This window comes from Ylistrum balloti, unplaced genomic scaffold, assembly GCF_031769215.1.
Source record: "Ylistrum balloti isolate Yb309-2 unplaced genomic scaffold, AGI_CSIRO_Ybal_v1 Utg370006, whole genome shotgun sequence".
NCBI lineage: Eukaryota > Metazoa > Mollusca > Bivalvia > Pectinida > Pectinidae > Ylistrum > Ylistrum balloti.
The window spans coordinates 2,920,325-2,936,125 of NW_026782081.1; the positions used below are offsets into that span (position 1 = coordinate 2,920,325).

At 34.8% G+C, this 15,801-nt stretch overlaps 1 protein-coding gene across 1 annotated transcript; it reads left to right on the forward strand.

The window, feature by feature from the left end:
• The first annotated feature begins 624 nt into the window (after positions 1 to 624).
• Positions 625 to 15,499, forward strand: LOC132548202 (C1q-related factor-like). Its single transcript, XM_060212024.1, has 3 exons — positions 625 to 889; positions 11,070 to 11,278; positions 15,278 to 15,499. Exons 1-3 carry the CDS (start codon positions 625 to 627, stop codon positions 15,497 to 15,499), a joined length of 696 nt encoding a protein of 231 aa, XP_060068007.1.
• Positions 15,500 to 15,801: the final 302 nt, after the last annotated feature.

Genomic DNA, 15,801 nt, shown 5'->3' on the forward strand with positions numbered 1-15,801 from the left:
TTTAGTTCCTTAGATTTTCTAACTTTCTCATCCACTGAAAACACACTAGATTTGGGAATTTATCCTTTAATACAAACAGAAACTTGGCATGTGATACACCCTCAAAAAGTGGTTAACAATAATACAAAGTGTCATCCCTGTACGATGACATGAACAAAGTTATCAAGCAGACAAAAATGTTTTTCGGACGCACGGACAGGGCGATAACTAAAGGGCTTCCAACATGTAACGGGGCTCTAATTGAGGGCAATGGCTGAAAACCGAAAAGTATTGCAATAACCAATACACCATAGTCTATGTAATCACACTTAACGATAATTAAAAATTTCATAAGTGGGCGATTTAAAAGACATTTCAGAAAATTAACGATTGCTTTTTAGTAAAAGCCGTATTTATGAAATAATTATTTATCAATAGAACGTAAGTGACAATAGCATTGAAGTATCATCACACCAAGTTTAGCACAATACTTATCATAATGAATTTATTCTTACCAAGCGATTGCAGATACATATGAAACTTTAATAAGTGATTGGAATATACTTACGTAAACAAATACCACACATTCTTTTAAAGCCCTTAATTAGATAAAAAAAAATCTATTTTATCTTGTTTTGCAGAAACATGCAGTATATACAGTACGTGACAATATCACTATTACTCTTCACTGCTACTGGAAGTAAGAGACGATTGCGTAACCGGAAGGGGCTTAGAGAACGGTTCGATCCAGATGACGTCGAAGACGGGACATGTCAGCTGCAAGTATCGTGTAAAAATTCCAATATGCCTGTGAGGATCCCCATAAGGGGTCCAAGGGGGCCTCCAGGAGTCCAAGGAGAAAAGGGAGAACCCGGAACTCCGGGAATTCCAGGAATACCAGGGAAGAATGGTGAGTTAAATGCGCATGTTATCTACAGATCAAAATGTGCTGACATTTGTACAAGATCTATGCTGAGGCTTTCCAATTATGGTCATACACCTATATTGCTAAGTAAACTTCAGTGTTCCAAATAGCTTTTAACTTTTTATTATGATTATTGTTTGCAAAAAAAATATCTATTCAGTGACTATGTCCTATAAACAGTTACATGCTATCAATAGAGATCAAAACATTGTGTGTTTTCCTGTCAATTTACAATTACACTGAGCAATTTCCAAAGTGAGAGCTACATATCGCTTCACATCTCATATCACCCTCAATCACAGTATCGCGGTAATCATAAAAACAACACTAGGGTCATGATTATCACAAAGACTTATGCATGCTAGTCACAGTCTGTAAACCCCACTATTGTATCAATGGTTGCACAAAGACATGAGTTTACTGCACTGCACATTTATTTGATTTTTGTTTTGTGTCTCATTATAAAGATACCGATAATTTGTTCACTGCTCTACTGGACCAGGTAACTACAGGTAAGCACTTGTATTATTCGATTGACAAAGTAGACGATTTGCAAAGTGGATAAAACTGAGTGCAATTAGCTTGATAAGAGTATGTTTTTTATTTCACCGAGCAGGACATGAACCACGGTTGGTTGCCAAGGAAACCTTTGATGATACAACGCGGTAAAGTGCTTCTCAATCATTTCCAATAACAATCATTACAAATATTATCTCAAGATCAAGTTGTCAAGAAGTCACAATGTGTATTTCGTACCCTATACGAAAGGGTCAACAAGTCAACAAACTGATTTTTTTCCTGGGACTGAAGACCATATTTGATTCTTTCCCTATCACCGGAATAATCCAAGCCTCTTGAAACACTAGGTTTTACTTGTGATGTTCCAGGACAGGTTTGTATGTAGGAGCGTTAATCATCGGTATATAAATTGGTCACAATCGACACACGAGACACTAGTAAGAACTCATGACTGACTAGCTAATTATGGTGGATCTGTGGGTAATTATCGCACATGACGAAGGAATAGAAATACTCCGTAGAGCACTTCTCGGTCTAAATCAATGACACTATATTCGATATTATAAAGGATTTTTTACCACGGCATACAATCATCAATATCGCTAATCTTGGGAACTGGTGGTGACTCGTTGAATTGGAAGATGGGCGAATAATATTGCGTCGCATATTTACTTAAGAGCTCTCCGCTCCACTAACCTTATGTATTGAACCCGAGACTAATATTGACGTACATGCACTCAAAACTTCCTTACAATGGGGCTCCTTTGGGGTTACAGTAACCACTTTGATGTAAAGATAATAAAAAACATGACCCTTTATAGTAGTTGTCTGTGAAATAGCATTTAATGTTATTTCACAAATTCAACGCAAAAATTTTGTCAATTACTAATTTGTTTTCGGGATGAACACATGTAAACGGTATTTAGACCAAGACGAAGGAGAGTTCACTCAGAAAACCAAACATCATTAAATATAAAAAGTATAGATGGTACCTCTTTCAAAAATAAGGCGGGCAAAAGGACAGGTAATTACAAGTGCAAAAATACATGCACTTGGTAGATATCATCATTACCTAATAACAGAAATATTGTCTTCCTGAATGAAACCAACTTATTCTTTCAAGCTGTATTGATATCAAGATACTACGTATGTCTATTATCTCAAAGGTGATGTGTTCGTTTGAGTTGTTTGAATATAAACAGTTTGATATTATTGCATACCTAATTATCTGTAAGTCCCGTTTTTTGGACTTTAATCATATATCTGAAAAGTTTCAAAATTACAAAGGACTGAACTAGCCCCATCACTTCATGAATTCTTGTTCGTTGACACTATGGATATATGATATCCGTTTGTGGAAAACGGATAAAAAAAAATATTTCACGATGGATACGTGATGATTTTATGAATAAAATGCATGATAACCGTGACAATATACATAACAAAGCTAGACGCTCTTCCTTAGGATCTGGTTGTCGTAGTATCAAACTTGTCGGAAAATATCAAGGATTCTTTTATTAAGTAACTTAAATTTGCAACTGTTGATTTAAATGTGATGAAAGTACTATTTCTGAGAGGGAAAATTTTGCTTGAGTCGTTTACATTTTTTTAATTGGAATATAAATAGATAAAACTTTTAAAACGATTACAATTTACCAATAGTTTTTTTAATGAAAATCAATATGTTATTCCAAATATTACACCAGCTTTTGTACTTTCTGCAAACAGGAAACTTGCCGATGACAAAACTTCTGGTGTAGACCGCATTTTTGTGTTATTACGGAAATCTGCTGGTGATTCTATAGGGTCACCTTTCACCTCTATTTAACGTGCAAATCTCATTAGGAGATATTTCCTTCTAAATGGAATAGGGCCAATATTACCCGTATTTCTAATGCGGGTGATCCTACCGTAGTCAATAAGTATAGAACTGTCTATGTATCAAGTGTTCTTCGTACATCATACAATGAATAATTTTCTGTCACAAAACAAACTTAATGCCAATTTGGTTTTTTTATATCATTCCACAGATCTGCTGTTCAATCTAAATATCAATGACTATATCTTAAACACCCTACCGCGATATTCCTATGACAACTCGCAAAATAGAAGAACAAAATAGTTTAATAATGAAGGGGAAAGATAACGACTTAGATGATAGAGTTCTCTAGCCGGACACTCAACCGCTCGAGTCAAGGGAAAATCCCATAAACCGAAGCTAGTGTACTCTCAACCTCTACACTTCTCCCTCCTTCACAAAGTCTTCGACCTCGAAGCCAACAACAACCCAGGTTCAATATCTCCAAGAAAGCATTTCAATATCCTATAGCTTCTACTCTTGGAGTGATCAACGGCACCAAACATGTAATAGGAAGGAATACTGAAAAATACTCTGCCACCGCTAGGGTTCGAATTATTTTATGTGTTTGTGCGGTAATTTAATCTCACTTTCATAAATCATTCACACATACCACTAATGTCTGATATAATATGTGATATCTACATATTTATGTTATTTTAGTGTCATATTGGGAATTATACCTATTTAAGTAAGTAACCTTGGATGAATAAAAGATATCATTATCAAGAAGCAGATAGACCAGTTGTCTTTGATATAAGAGATCGCTTGATAAATGAATTGTGCTATATAATATTGTTAAACTTTTAAGAAATACCATTGCGCGTAAGCACTATACTAACGTCAACACATTTATGTTTCATTAAAACCACTGTAGAAGACAACACTTTACAACAAAACCGTTCTATTTCAATTTCAAACAATTTTAATGACCTAAATGACAAAGGGATTAAACATCACACATAACCTATTTATGCCCTCCCCATATCGTACTACTCAAAAATGAAAGCATCCAATACTACTACTCAACATGCACCTCTCGGAACTCCTTTGCAGTACATTGGAAATGAGCAAGCCTTTGCATATTATCAACTGCGACATGTTAGCACCATGTGTTAAGGAAGCTGCAGTGTTTCGACACAGAAATGGAAATTTCACAATAGAGAACTCAAAATGATCACACTTTCCATATATCGTGGTGAAAAAATTGCCTGTCTGGTTAGTAGTAGGGAACATCTGAGCAGCTGCTAATGTAGAACAGTCTGTCGTGTCTATGATTTATAATTACGGTGGACAATGGACATAATACTCATATAGTTTTTACCCCCAGTATGTAGTGATGACCCATGTCAACAACAGACAGATCCCAAGTAGAGGCAGTTGATCGGTATTGGCAGATTTTGTGTAATAACCTTATATGTAAAGTGCATTCATGAATCTGGTAGTAACATAAAAGGTGACATACTTTGACAGTTGAGAGATTTAGCTCGTTGGGAATTATAGACAAGTGGTGCATGCAGCTTGTAAGGTTCATGTATATCTATTACGAAGGTGATGCATATAGCTACAAATAAATCATATATGTTCTACAGAAGTGTACACAGCACGCAGGTGAAATGATAAACGATCCCAACAGACAAATGGCAGCTTATGTTCTAGTGGTGATATTATATAGATAATAGATACAGACGGCAGTTTGAGACGGGTTAATCCTGGTCGAGTAAGACAGGTAGCACCTTTCGTGACTATAAACGATATTGTAATTTAGGTTGGTTATAAAAACAAGATAGATTTATATCGTACGAACCGTGAAGAACCTTATTGACATCATGCTGCCATTAATGGCGGACGTTGAGGACGTACACTCTTCAAGAAAATGTCATGAAATTCTCTGATGGATGTTTCCGTTCAAATGTGACCGTTCTTTTTAATGCTGTATTATATAGGTACCTACTGGTGAAATCTATGAAGAGAAAGCTTCAAGTCTATCTTTTCTTTGGTTTCAGGCGAAAAAATCTTAAACAAGATCAGGAGATAGGCTGTTAAGATAACTGTACCAAGTCGCTTTGGCTAATTGGTTCTTTATTCTTGTTATCGATTTAACAATTAAGCAAGAGAAATGAAATTTACATCTGTAATTAAGATAGTATATGTTACTCGCCCCGCTCTGTTAATCAAGTATCCGGTTGTAGATTACCTTTACCAGTCAGCCGCTATCCTGACGCCGGGCGGGATTCAGACTAATGGGTTTATGTTTTTGTTGTGAACGACCCTATTTTATTGAATCACCATATTAAGCTACTTCCGAGCATTATACCTTTCCAGTTTCCTCTAACTTCTGTTGCGGGAAGCTCATTTCGTTTATTCTATTACATTTGTATAGTCTGTTGGACTTTCCACTGCTCTACTGAAGTTCCTCTGGTAGTCACAGAATTCTCCATCAACATATATACTTTAACATTTGCCATGTGACACAATGTCATAAATAGATTGTGTTAACGAGCCTTCACTTCCATTAGTGTCTCTATATACTGTTGATACTAAATAAAAGATAATTTTGAAATGACATTATTGACCTCAAGTAAAATTAACTCGATTTCCGAATCCTTTGTTATCTACGTTTTCGTTCTTTTTCCCATGTTGGCGAAATATCTTCAATGACTATGATTTATAAAGATTCCAAACGAATTCGTCATTTAACAAAAGAAAATTGCCGAACGTTCCATTTTATTGACCACATATCAAACAATGTACATAGATTCCCTACATCAACACTCGCTTTTTTTCTCTTTATTAACTCTTTTAGTCGTGGCTATATTTATTATGCATATTAATGGATACCTCGGGTTGACTGTTGTCATAATAAAACCGATTGGTTTGTGATTTTGTTTCTTCTCACCACTGCGATCGCTGATGACACCATAAAAGCCTTTTGTTTACATACATTCTTCGTACCACATAGGCTTAGCGAGGACGTAAAAACTGAAAAAAAAAATCAGCATTGGCAGATGATATTACTTTGTTGTATACCTTTTTTCATTTGAAAATGTAGTATTACTTACTTGAATTGACCAAGGTTCATAAGATGGGCAGCAGACGCTTACTCTTCCGGAACACCTGATCTTATCCTCCTTGTACTTATTCAGGAATCTCCGTGTAAATTTAGTTTTATATTTTGCCCTAGGTTTATTGAATTTGAGTTTCAGTTATAATTATGTTGATATGTTGGTATTTTCTTATTGTTTATCAAAACAAACTGGAAGCGAATACCGTCATCATTTGGCAGAAGCTGTTGTTTGATATGATAAGTGAATGTCATCACTTGACCTTTGTATATGTGCGACTACATAATGATGTGGTCTCATCAACAGAGAACATTTTACAAATTATGCTTGCTATCCCTATTGCACGTTCGTATGTGGCTTCTAAACCTGGAATAGCACTGAACGTCCTTCATAGTGAGGAAACCGTTGGGTTACATCCCTTGCACGAATCAAATCAATGTCTCTGAAATACCGCTACAACTCTAAATAAGTCAGTGACTAAACTTGGTCAATTACATGCCGTGCAATGCCATATAATATGATTTGGTATTTGTCATGCTATCATGTCCAGTTTATAGAATTTTGTGATGGCACTCTAAAGCGTCATTGAGTGATCCCATCGTCCTCGGACCCCGTCACTACATGACCATGATTACTGCGACAGAATATTTGGTGAGATTAAAGAAAAGATTTCCTTTCAGACGCCATCCATGTACTGATGTCCCAGTTCGACTCGTTTTCATGCAAAACGTATTTAAAAGTTCAAGCTTGGTTCTCAATTTCGCTTTTAGATTATCAATTATATGCTATCTAAATAAATTGTCCAAAACTTAAAGAACCCTACAACGTTGAATTGAATTTCGATTATCTCATTGTCTGATCTTTACATTTGCATGGTAACAGCCGTCTTCCCTAGCTAGTGTGTTTATATCAAAGAATGGTAATATAAAGAGGATTATTTTGCAGTGTCATAGCTACCTCCATTAGTATGATGTTCATATCTTAATTGTTTCGGTTGGGCATAAACATATACTCCCCCATTTTCATGTTTATGGATGTTATCTTGTAAATCGTTCATTGTTTATTTTCAACAAGAATCGGTTGCACACTACGGAGTCCGTTATTCTTTCAATGTGTTCAACATATCACATGTGGCTACCCTACGGTGACAATACATGCGAATTTATCAATGGGCTGCTAAAAACTAAAAATCGAGACCAAATGGCGACTTAGATCTTCAATTATCTCTTGACTGACGTCTTATTTGCAGGTAGTGAATTATTTTGTCGTATTTGTATATCATCTTTTATGACAAAACAACAATATACGGGTTGTAAATAGACACGGTTTGTTCCCGTCAAAACGATTAAAGGCTAATTTCATTTTAGCAACTATTCGTCAAAATGGTTTATAAGGCTATGAAACTTCTTCGATTCCATTACAGAGGAGATGCATCCCAAAGATTCCTTTAAACTACGGTTTTGCCTTTATTATTTGAAACCGCTTTACTCCCTTTGCCAAACATCATACGAAATGGAAATTAGTTTTACAGTCCTCTTCCTCGTTTGATCAATATACCATATGCATATTGATTTCATTTCGAATCGGGAAAATCTATTTGGTGTATCTTTGTAGTCCTGGTGGAAGTATTTTATATAATATTATGATGTTAGTTTTAAAAGTTACATGGATTTTAGAGTATTTGCATATTACTACGCTTGAGATAGAGCTCAAATTTTATGGCATTGAAATTCAGTGTCTAAACATGACGTAAGTGATAGTCCTCATCCCGTAGTCCATAAAATGATCCTATGTAAATCAGTGTGTTACTAACCTAGCTTCAGGATCTGTATGGCACCAATTTATTGTCTTTGTACCTGGTGATTTCCTGTCCTGGCGTCGTGTCTCTGACAGGCGAAACTTGCACATAATTAGTAACTGTTAGTTTGTACTATATTCCGAAAATACTTAATGGTGACAAGGGGAAACGTAGCCTACCAATCTAAAAATCAATCTCACCTGATTATGGGAAGTTGTTTAAGTAAATTAAGTCAGAAAGACTGATTAAAGTTATAGACGTTCACAAGTCAAATGTCAAAGTAAAACTGTGTATCGTATAAATGTTCGAACAGGGGTTTTAGAGCCAGTTACTGTGAGAATAGGCGATACAATTTGCTTTTCTTGTATTCATAACAAGTATGTCATACCTTTGACAATAGCGATGAAATTGTATCTTACAAATCTTATGTAGTCGACATTTTTTGATACTGTAATCAACAGCTGGTATATTTCACCAACAAATACAATAAGTCATTAAATAGAGTAATATTTTTAGAAATCATAACCTCCCCAATACATAAAAACCAACTCCGCCGGTAAATGTAAATCGTTCAATGTTCATTTTAAACCAATATTTATTTTTGAATAGGATTGACTCCAGTCTATCCCCGATTTGAAAATATTTTTTCAGCAATAGACATAACAGGACAAGACATTGATGATGAGCTAAACTGAATCAGTACTAACAAAAACACCAAATCAAATACCGACAGAATCTAAATTCCAGCTCATATTATTCGACGATAGGGTCAAATACTGAATTTAACTGTATCATACAGTCATTTCATCCTTCTAAGATTCGTAAGCGATACTGAAAGCTAAAATTGTGAAACCTAGATTTCATCTGAAGAGAGTCTAAATCTATAAAAAGAAATGTTAAAATCTAGATTATGGATACATTAACCATAACATTGACTAGATAAATTTCGTATAACTGATAATTCTAGACGAACATCAAATACATGTATCACAATTCGAATGAATTAAAGCGTGGCATGCAGGTTACGGCAAACCACGGGTACTAAACATCCTCAAGCACTGTCTCCCCCTTGCTAACTCGAATATTGTACTTTAAGACTTATACGTGAATAGCCTTTGTTTGGAACTAGATGCATTAGACCTAAATCATGAATTAAACTCCATAATACAATTTTTAAGTCCTTTATGTCCCCGTTAGTGATGCTAAGGGCCTAATTTTATGTCCTGAAAGGTGAATGGGGAAAATCCAAGTGATCGAAAGAAATGTCAAACTCATGATGGAGAGATTCATTGGCCTCATATTTCAGTAAATTGTGTAATTTCTGTAAAATTTATCAATTCTGTAAGAACGAGACACATTTAGAAATCTAGATTGGATGGTAGTTTTTTTTTTTTTTTTTTTATCTGAAAACAACTTTCTCATTTTAAAGGCCGAAGTACTGCTGTTCATTTGTCATTTAAACCGTTAGTTATGTATACATTGTAGATATCGAGTAAGGTTAATCGGGTACAAAATAAGACCATGTGTTCCGGAAGAGTAATCGTCTTCTGCTTAGCTACGACCACCATTTGTAAATCTTAGTCAATCAATGTCAGTGATATCAAAACGTTAAAATATTAAAGCATACCTTACATTCATCAGTGATAGTATAAAGCGAAAGTGTAGCTTCAATATCAGTTAATACCAACTAAAGCTAATTATAAAGATATTTAACTGACAACGACAAAAGGACAAAGACACACGTGATCAATTTACGAATGATCCCACGCTTACCAACGGTTATCAAAAGGTAAATTGAAAGAGTTGATCATATTAAAGATGAAACTTAATGTGATGTTGATAATAAGGCAGGTATAATTGAGAAATAAATAATAAAAATATTAGCATATTTCTCAAAATAAGATAGAGAAAAGACAGAGTAGAGTGGGTTTGAAATGCAATTGTTGAAACAAGACAGATATGGATATTGATGTGAAAACTTGGATGTTTGTATAATTGTCAAAACAGATTATATAAAAAAAAGTTGAGTCAAAACAAGGAATATAAAATTGGCTGAGTGTAATTGTTAAAGCAAGATATATCAAAAGGTTTAAATACCATACAAACTAGGTAAGTAAGAAAATGCTTATAATTTTCAAAACAGCGTAGTGAAAAAGGACACAGTAGATTAAGAAAGGTTGGTGTATATCATTGCCAACACAAGCCCGATAAAAAGTCAATCTTAAAGGCAGAAAATTATTATTGTAAAAAGTACGTACGAACGGGAAGTCTCTATAATGGTTTCCAAATTAAGATAAGAAAACAATTACACGATCTAGATAAGAAACCAATTAAACACAAAGAAAATCACTATTCGTTTAAAAAGTCAATTAAGAAAGAAATTATCCGACTAGATAGTGTCTCAGCAAACAGATCCACAAGGGAATTTATGTATAAACCACAACTGTGTTGACAAATTCTGATAAGATCTGCTAACCAATATATATATTGTTTGTGCTACACATGTTAAAACAAGCTCTGTAGATGCCCAGATAGCGAACACAGACATATTTTCACGTACAATACTATATTTGGCTTGAAAGCGTATGACGTAAACAAAATTAAGTATACATACTAATACACCAGGCCCCACTTGTATAAAACATCTCAACTTGAGATTTCCTCAAGTCGAGATTTTCCTCAGCTGATATCTCCTCAAAAACGGCGTGTATAAAATTTTCTCAAGGAACAGGAGGACGTTATCGACTAGGATGTCTTGAAATTCCTTGAGGAATTTTCATACAAGATATTTTTCAAGGAGATATCAGCTGAGGAAAATCTCGACTTGAGGAAATCTCAAGTTGAGATGTTTTATACAAGTGGGGCCAGTTCCTAGAGAAGCCGACAAGGCTTGACGTAATATTAATACGCAACTTTATTTTCCAGGTAAGTCTCCAAAAATCCCACCCAGAGTCGCATTCTTTGTGGGACTGCGGGAAAACGTGGGACCTTTCAAAGAAAACAAGGATCTAGCTTACGACAAGTTGGTCACAAATATCGGTGGTGGTTACGATATAACCACTGGCCGCTTTACGGCACCGGTAAATGGTACATATCAGTTTACGGTAGTCGTCGCGGCGCAGGGCCAAAAGAAGGTAAGGATGGTTTGTTAAGAAACCACTCATATCTACAGTAAATCACAATAAAACATGTAGATTTTCACTGTGGAATAGCATCCAACACAGTTTATTTTTATTTGGTTATGCACATTCGTCTAACGGAAGTAATCAAACGTTATTGTTTTTTGTAAAACACTTTATCGACCTATTATTCTAACTTACACTTTCTACGTTAAACAAAAATATAGATCAAAAAATGTAATGAGTTGACCCATTATCTAACGTACCGCAACAAAACCTTGTGTCAACTGGCAGACAAAACATGACTGGAGATCAGAAATATCCTATTCCATGTCCATTCAGCATTCTCCGACTGTTGAGTTTCATTTCACGGATGACAACCTAGTATGCGTTTGTTTCTTTCTTGTAAATGTTTAGAGAGTATTAGTAGCAGTACTGTAGAATTGTCAATGGTATATCTGTAGATATTTGGTAGTTGTACACTTACATTTCAACAATATATTAATACTGCAATCAGATATTTCATAAATGATGCATGTATAGCGGAAGATTTAATCAGATTTTATTTTAAACGAGATTGTATATATATAGGTTATCGAAATGACATGACGTTGTCTTGGAGAAATTGGCTAAATCTTGTTTACATAGAAAATAGTTTGTTGCTAAAATCTTTTCAACTGCAAATTTCTCATTATGTCTTATTACAAGACAATATTACTTCTTTAAAACCCGAAGTATCAATGCCTTTTCAATAAAACAGTTTGAAAAATAACGGAATTTGTGTTCTAGGTGAGATAGTTAAAGGGACTCGTATCTAACACAACATATAACAAAAAAAGTGGTTTGACTATAACATCAATTGTATAGCCATACATGGAAAACATTGCACAGATACCACACAAATGAATAGCTCTTTTCGATACAAAAATTTAGTACAAGATACAGCAGAGCCAACTTTATACAGCTTATTCTATTGGGTCAGTTAAATAAATTACATCTACCATATATCTCGATATATTGTTGCAATATTTACATGTATAATTGAAATCCAGTTAAACGTACTAAGAAAGAAAACCTGGTGCAAAGAAAAAAACTGCTATGTCTTGCGATAATAACAAAATCAATAGAAAAAGACCCTCAAAAAAATCAAGCTTAAGTTCCAGAACGACAAGCGTTTCCAGACTTTCACATAAGTGTGAAGCCGAATCCGTGATTATTAAAAATCGAATGTATATTGAACAAGTGTTTAATCCTGATAGACATCACCCCATCTCGATCTCGATACAACAACGATCCTGTGGGATTTACCTTAGGTGGAACATCTTGGTATAACAGATTACAGTCGACAAGACGCACCATCTAATTTGAGAATTCGGAGACTATCGAACAAGTGCAGTGTATATAGTGTAGTAGAGTGCAATTCATTAAATCATTCTGTGAGGTACGTCTATACTACATCACACAGAATCACAGTACTATACTGAGAAACATACATAAAAGTTCTTGTTACATCCTTTATGGTATGGTAATACCACAGGGATTTGACGTAAAACCTCTTCTCGTTGTTTATAAATGTGTTCGGCAATACAGAATTTTACCTCAGAATGTTAAAATGGTTGTGATGTGAAGAAAGGTGTCAGTTGTTTAGAACAGAATATGACAGCATGTGTTACATGTGTTTCGCAACACTACAGAAATGTGCACTTTCAAATTCGAAACAATAGATCAAGTCTTCCTTCGGAACTATCAGCAATAAGTCTAGTCTGCTCTAGGGAGAACAAAGGATTAACTTATATAAACATTACACTGAAATTCCCTCGCTGTCATTTATTTCAAATGCAGCTGACGTGATTTGCATTTACATTTTTGACAAATAAAATGAACACGTTTTAGTCAATGCACAAATGTCAGACCTGTTTCCCTTTGTATCAGACAATCTCCGTGATCCCATTCCCTATAGTCCCCAACGTCGATGACTAACCCGCCATTATTGTCAGTGTACTTGTAATCTATAAACCGAAACCACACATGACAATATCAGTACGGAATGAAAAGCTTGCAAAGTACAATTTTGTAATAAGTGAAATTTTCCGCTGGGGTTTAATTACATCTGTCTGTTGGGAAAGAGGAAAGATTCTGTTACGACGAATTTAATAGCTTTGCGATGAGACAGTAAACTTAGAAATCTATGTTTACAAAGTATCATCGTTCCCATTTCTGTTCCAAGTAGATATAAATCGTTCTCTACGGTATCTGACAGAGTTCCGATAAGGTGACGAAGGGGACCATCATTATTTAATAAGTCTTTGATATTTATGGAAAGACTGACAATTCCAATTTCATGATTTATCACAACCCTGACATAATTCAGATAAAATAACAAAATACCAGCACATATACACAGGATGCTGGTACAGAGATACACTGCCAATATAAAAAGATTTTTTTGTCAGGAATTTTAAGTCGGGGCCTAGGTAAAAACTTACTTTCGATAGTGGGAAATCTTTTCCAATTTCGTTATTTCTGTAATTAATTCCCTCATCTTTTGTTTTTTACGTACCCTGTCAATCACACGTGCAGGAGTGAAGAAAGAAGATGGCCGCTGTATCTCATTTCATGTCGTAAGAAGCAACTTATTGTAAGCGCCCTGGTAGACTCGTCAATTTTTTCTTTGTCTCCACTAAAAAAGGACACTGAACGAAGGAAAATTGACCAGCTGCTCCAATTTCAACACTTTTGAACTTTCTTTCTTTCCTCTCCACTATGTCGGTTTTTTTGTTGTGTGTGTGTGTTTTTTTTTTTTTTTTTGTTTTTTGTCTTTTCCTTGTATCCCATTACATGACCCTGGTTCCAACAAACAAATCCAAATTTTAATATTCCATAATCTACAAACTGCGAAAGGATGACAAATTTATGTAGTTAGAGGTTTCGATATGTAAGATGTAAGATAAGCTGCATGATCTTGAAAATAACCATTCAAATGCCATTGTCTGCCTGCTAAGAAGTGTTGAGAGGGAGATGATGTCTAAAGACTTTGTTGTCAGTGTTTGAGATGACACATCCATGTGTTTCGCCTCTCGACAATTTCGACCATTGTGTCATAAGATTTATAATTAAAAGTTCATAGATTCTATAGAGGACCTTATTAGGATACTACGCTTCGCCAATATTGGAATGTGAAATTTGTTGTTTATATATCCGCATATGCAACCAATAAAGCTTAAGGAAAACAGAGACGAGGGGGCGCATAGATCCTCGTACATCTGTGACCAGATGTAAACCGTATCGACATTTATGGGATAAAACAATGTATAAATTAAGAATAAAAAAATCGAACCATTTTCACGATAGTCATATCGTCATCACGCCACACCACTTTCCACGTCAGTTTACACGATATTATACTACAGCAAGGAAGTGGTATGAACTCATTACTATCAAAAAAAGAAATTATAACATCGAAGTGAAAGCTTTATGTTTAAGATATAAGGATTTGCAATAAATCTGCCAATAAATGAAACGGGATACATCACTTAAATGTCACATTCTTTAAACACAAAAACACATAAATAGAGATGCGATCAGAAATTCAGAATTAAATTGAAACGTGTAATACGGGTAATGTAACTTTAAAAAATCAACTAATGAACCGGTTGTGTTGAATTTTATGCAAAATCGCATATGAAAATAGATGTAGTTTGATTTTGATACAATTTAACACTTTTTTTAATTAACAGTTTTACTCCATTTGGTTTCTCCTGTCAAGTTGAGTAAAATATTACAGTTAGCAATACTGATTGAATGATAGCATGGTCATATGTAGAGAAAGTAAACATAATTATACAACAAACAAGATTATCAATACCTCCGGAATTAGAAAAATAAGTAGTTCCTTAAGGTGATTTCGTCCGAGTTTCTGGAAATTTTTAAAGAGAGAACTCAAGGTTACATTATTTAGGATCTTTTTTATGTCAATGTCATTCTAATTGCATTGTTTTATAATTATCGTTGCAGGGTGCTGTGAATCTGATGAAAGAAGGGAGGATGGTAGTTACAGTCTGGGCCGAGAGCTTTCCCTGGGCGACATCGTCGAACACATTGATCCTGAATCTGAGCCGGGGACAACAGGTCTGGCAGATAGCTCGCAAAGATGCGTCCTATTTCCATGGTTACATGTATTCCAGTTTCTCTGGTTATATGCTGTTCGCTGATGAAGACGACAACGACTTTTATTAACAAAGGTCGAAAAAACATTGAGAGAGATATAGAGTGACTTAATCGTCCATATCTTTGATTCTGTGGAATCATTGTTTTCATCAAATAAAGAGACAATGTAATTTGGTATCGAGAACGTTATTATGACGCCATTAAGTTTGAACATAATGAGACTTTGATTCAGGAGAATTTTTTGTTGTTGAATTGTTCACGTGTATTGTTGATTAAATATATGGTTTAGTATAATAAGTATATATATATTGTGTCGTACTAACAGCTGATAGTATCTAATTAACAGCGATCTATTTGTTTCTATGTTGAAC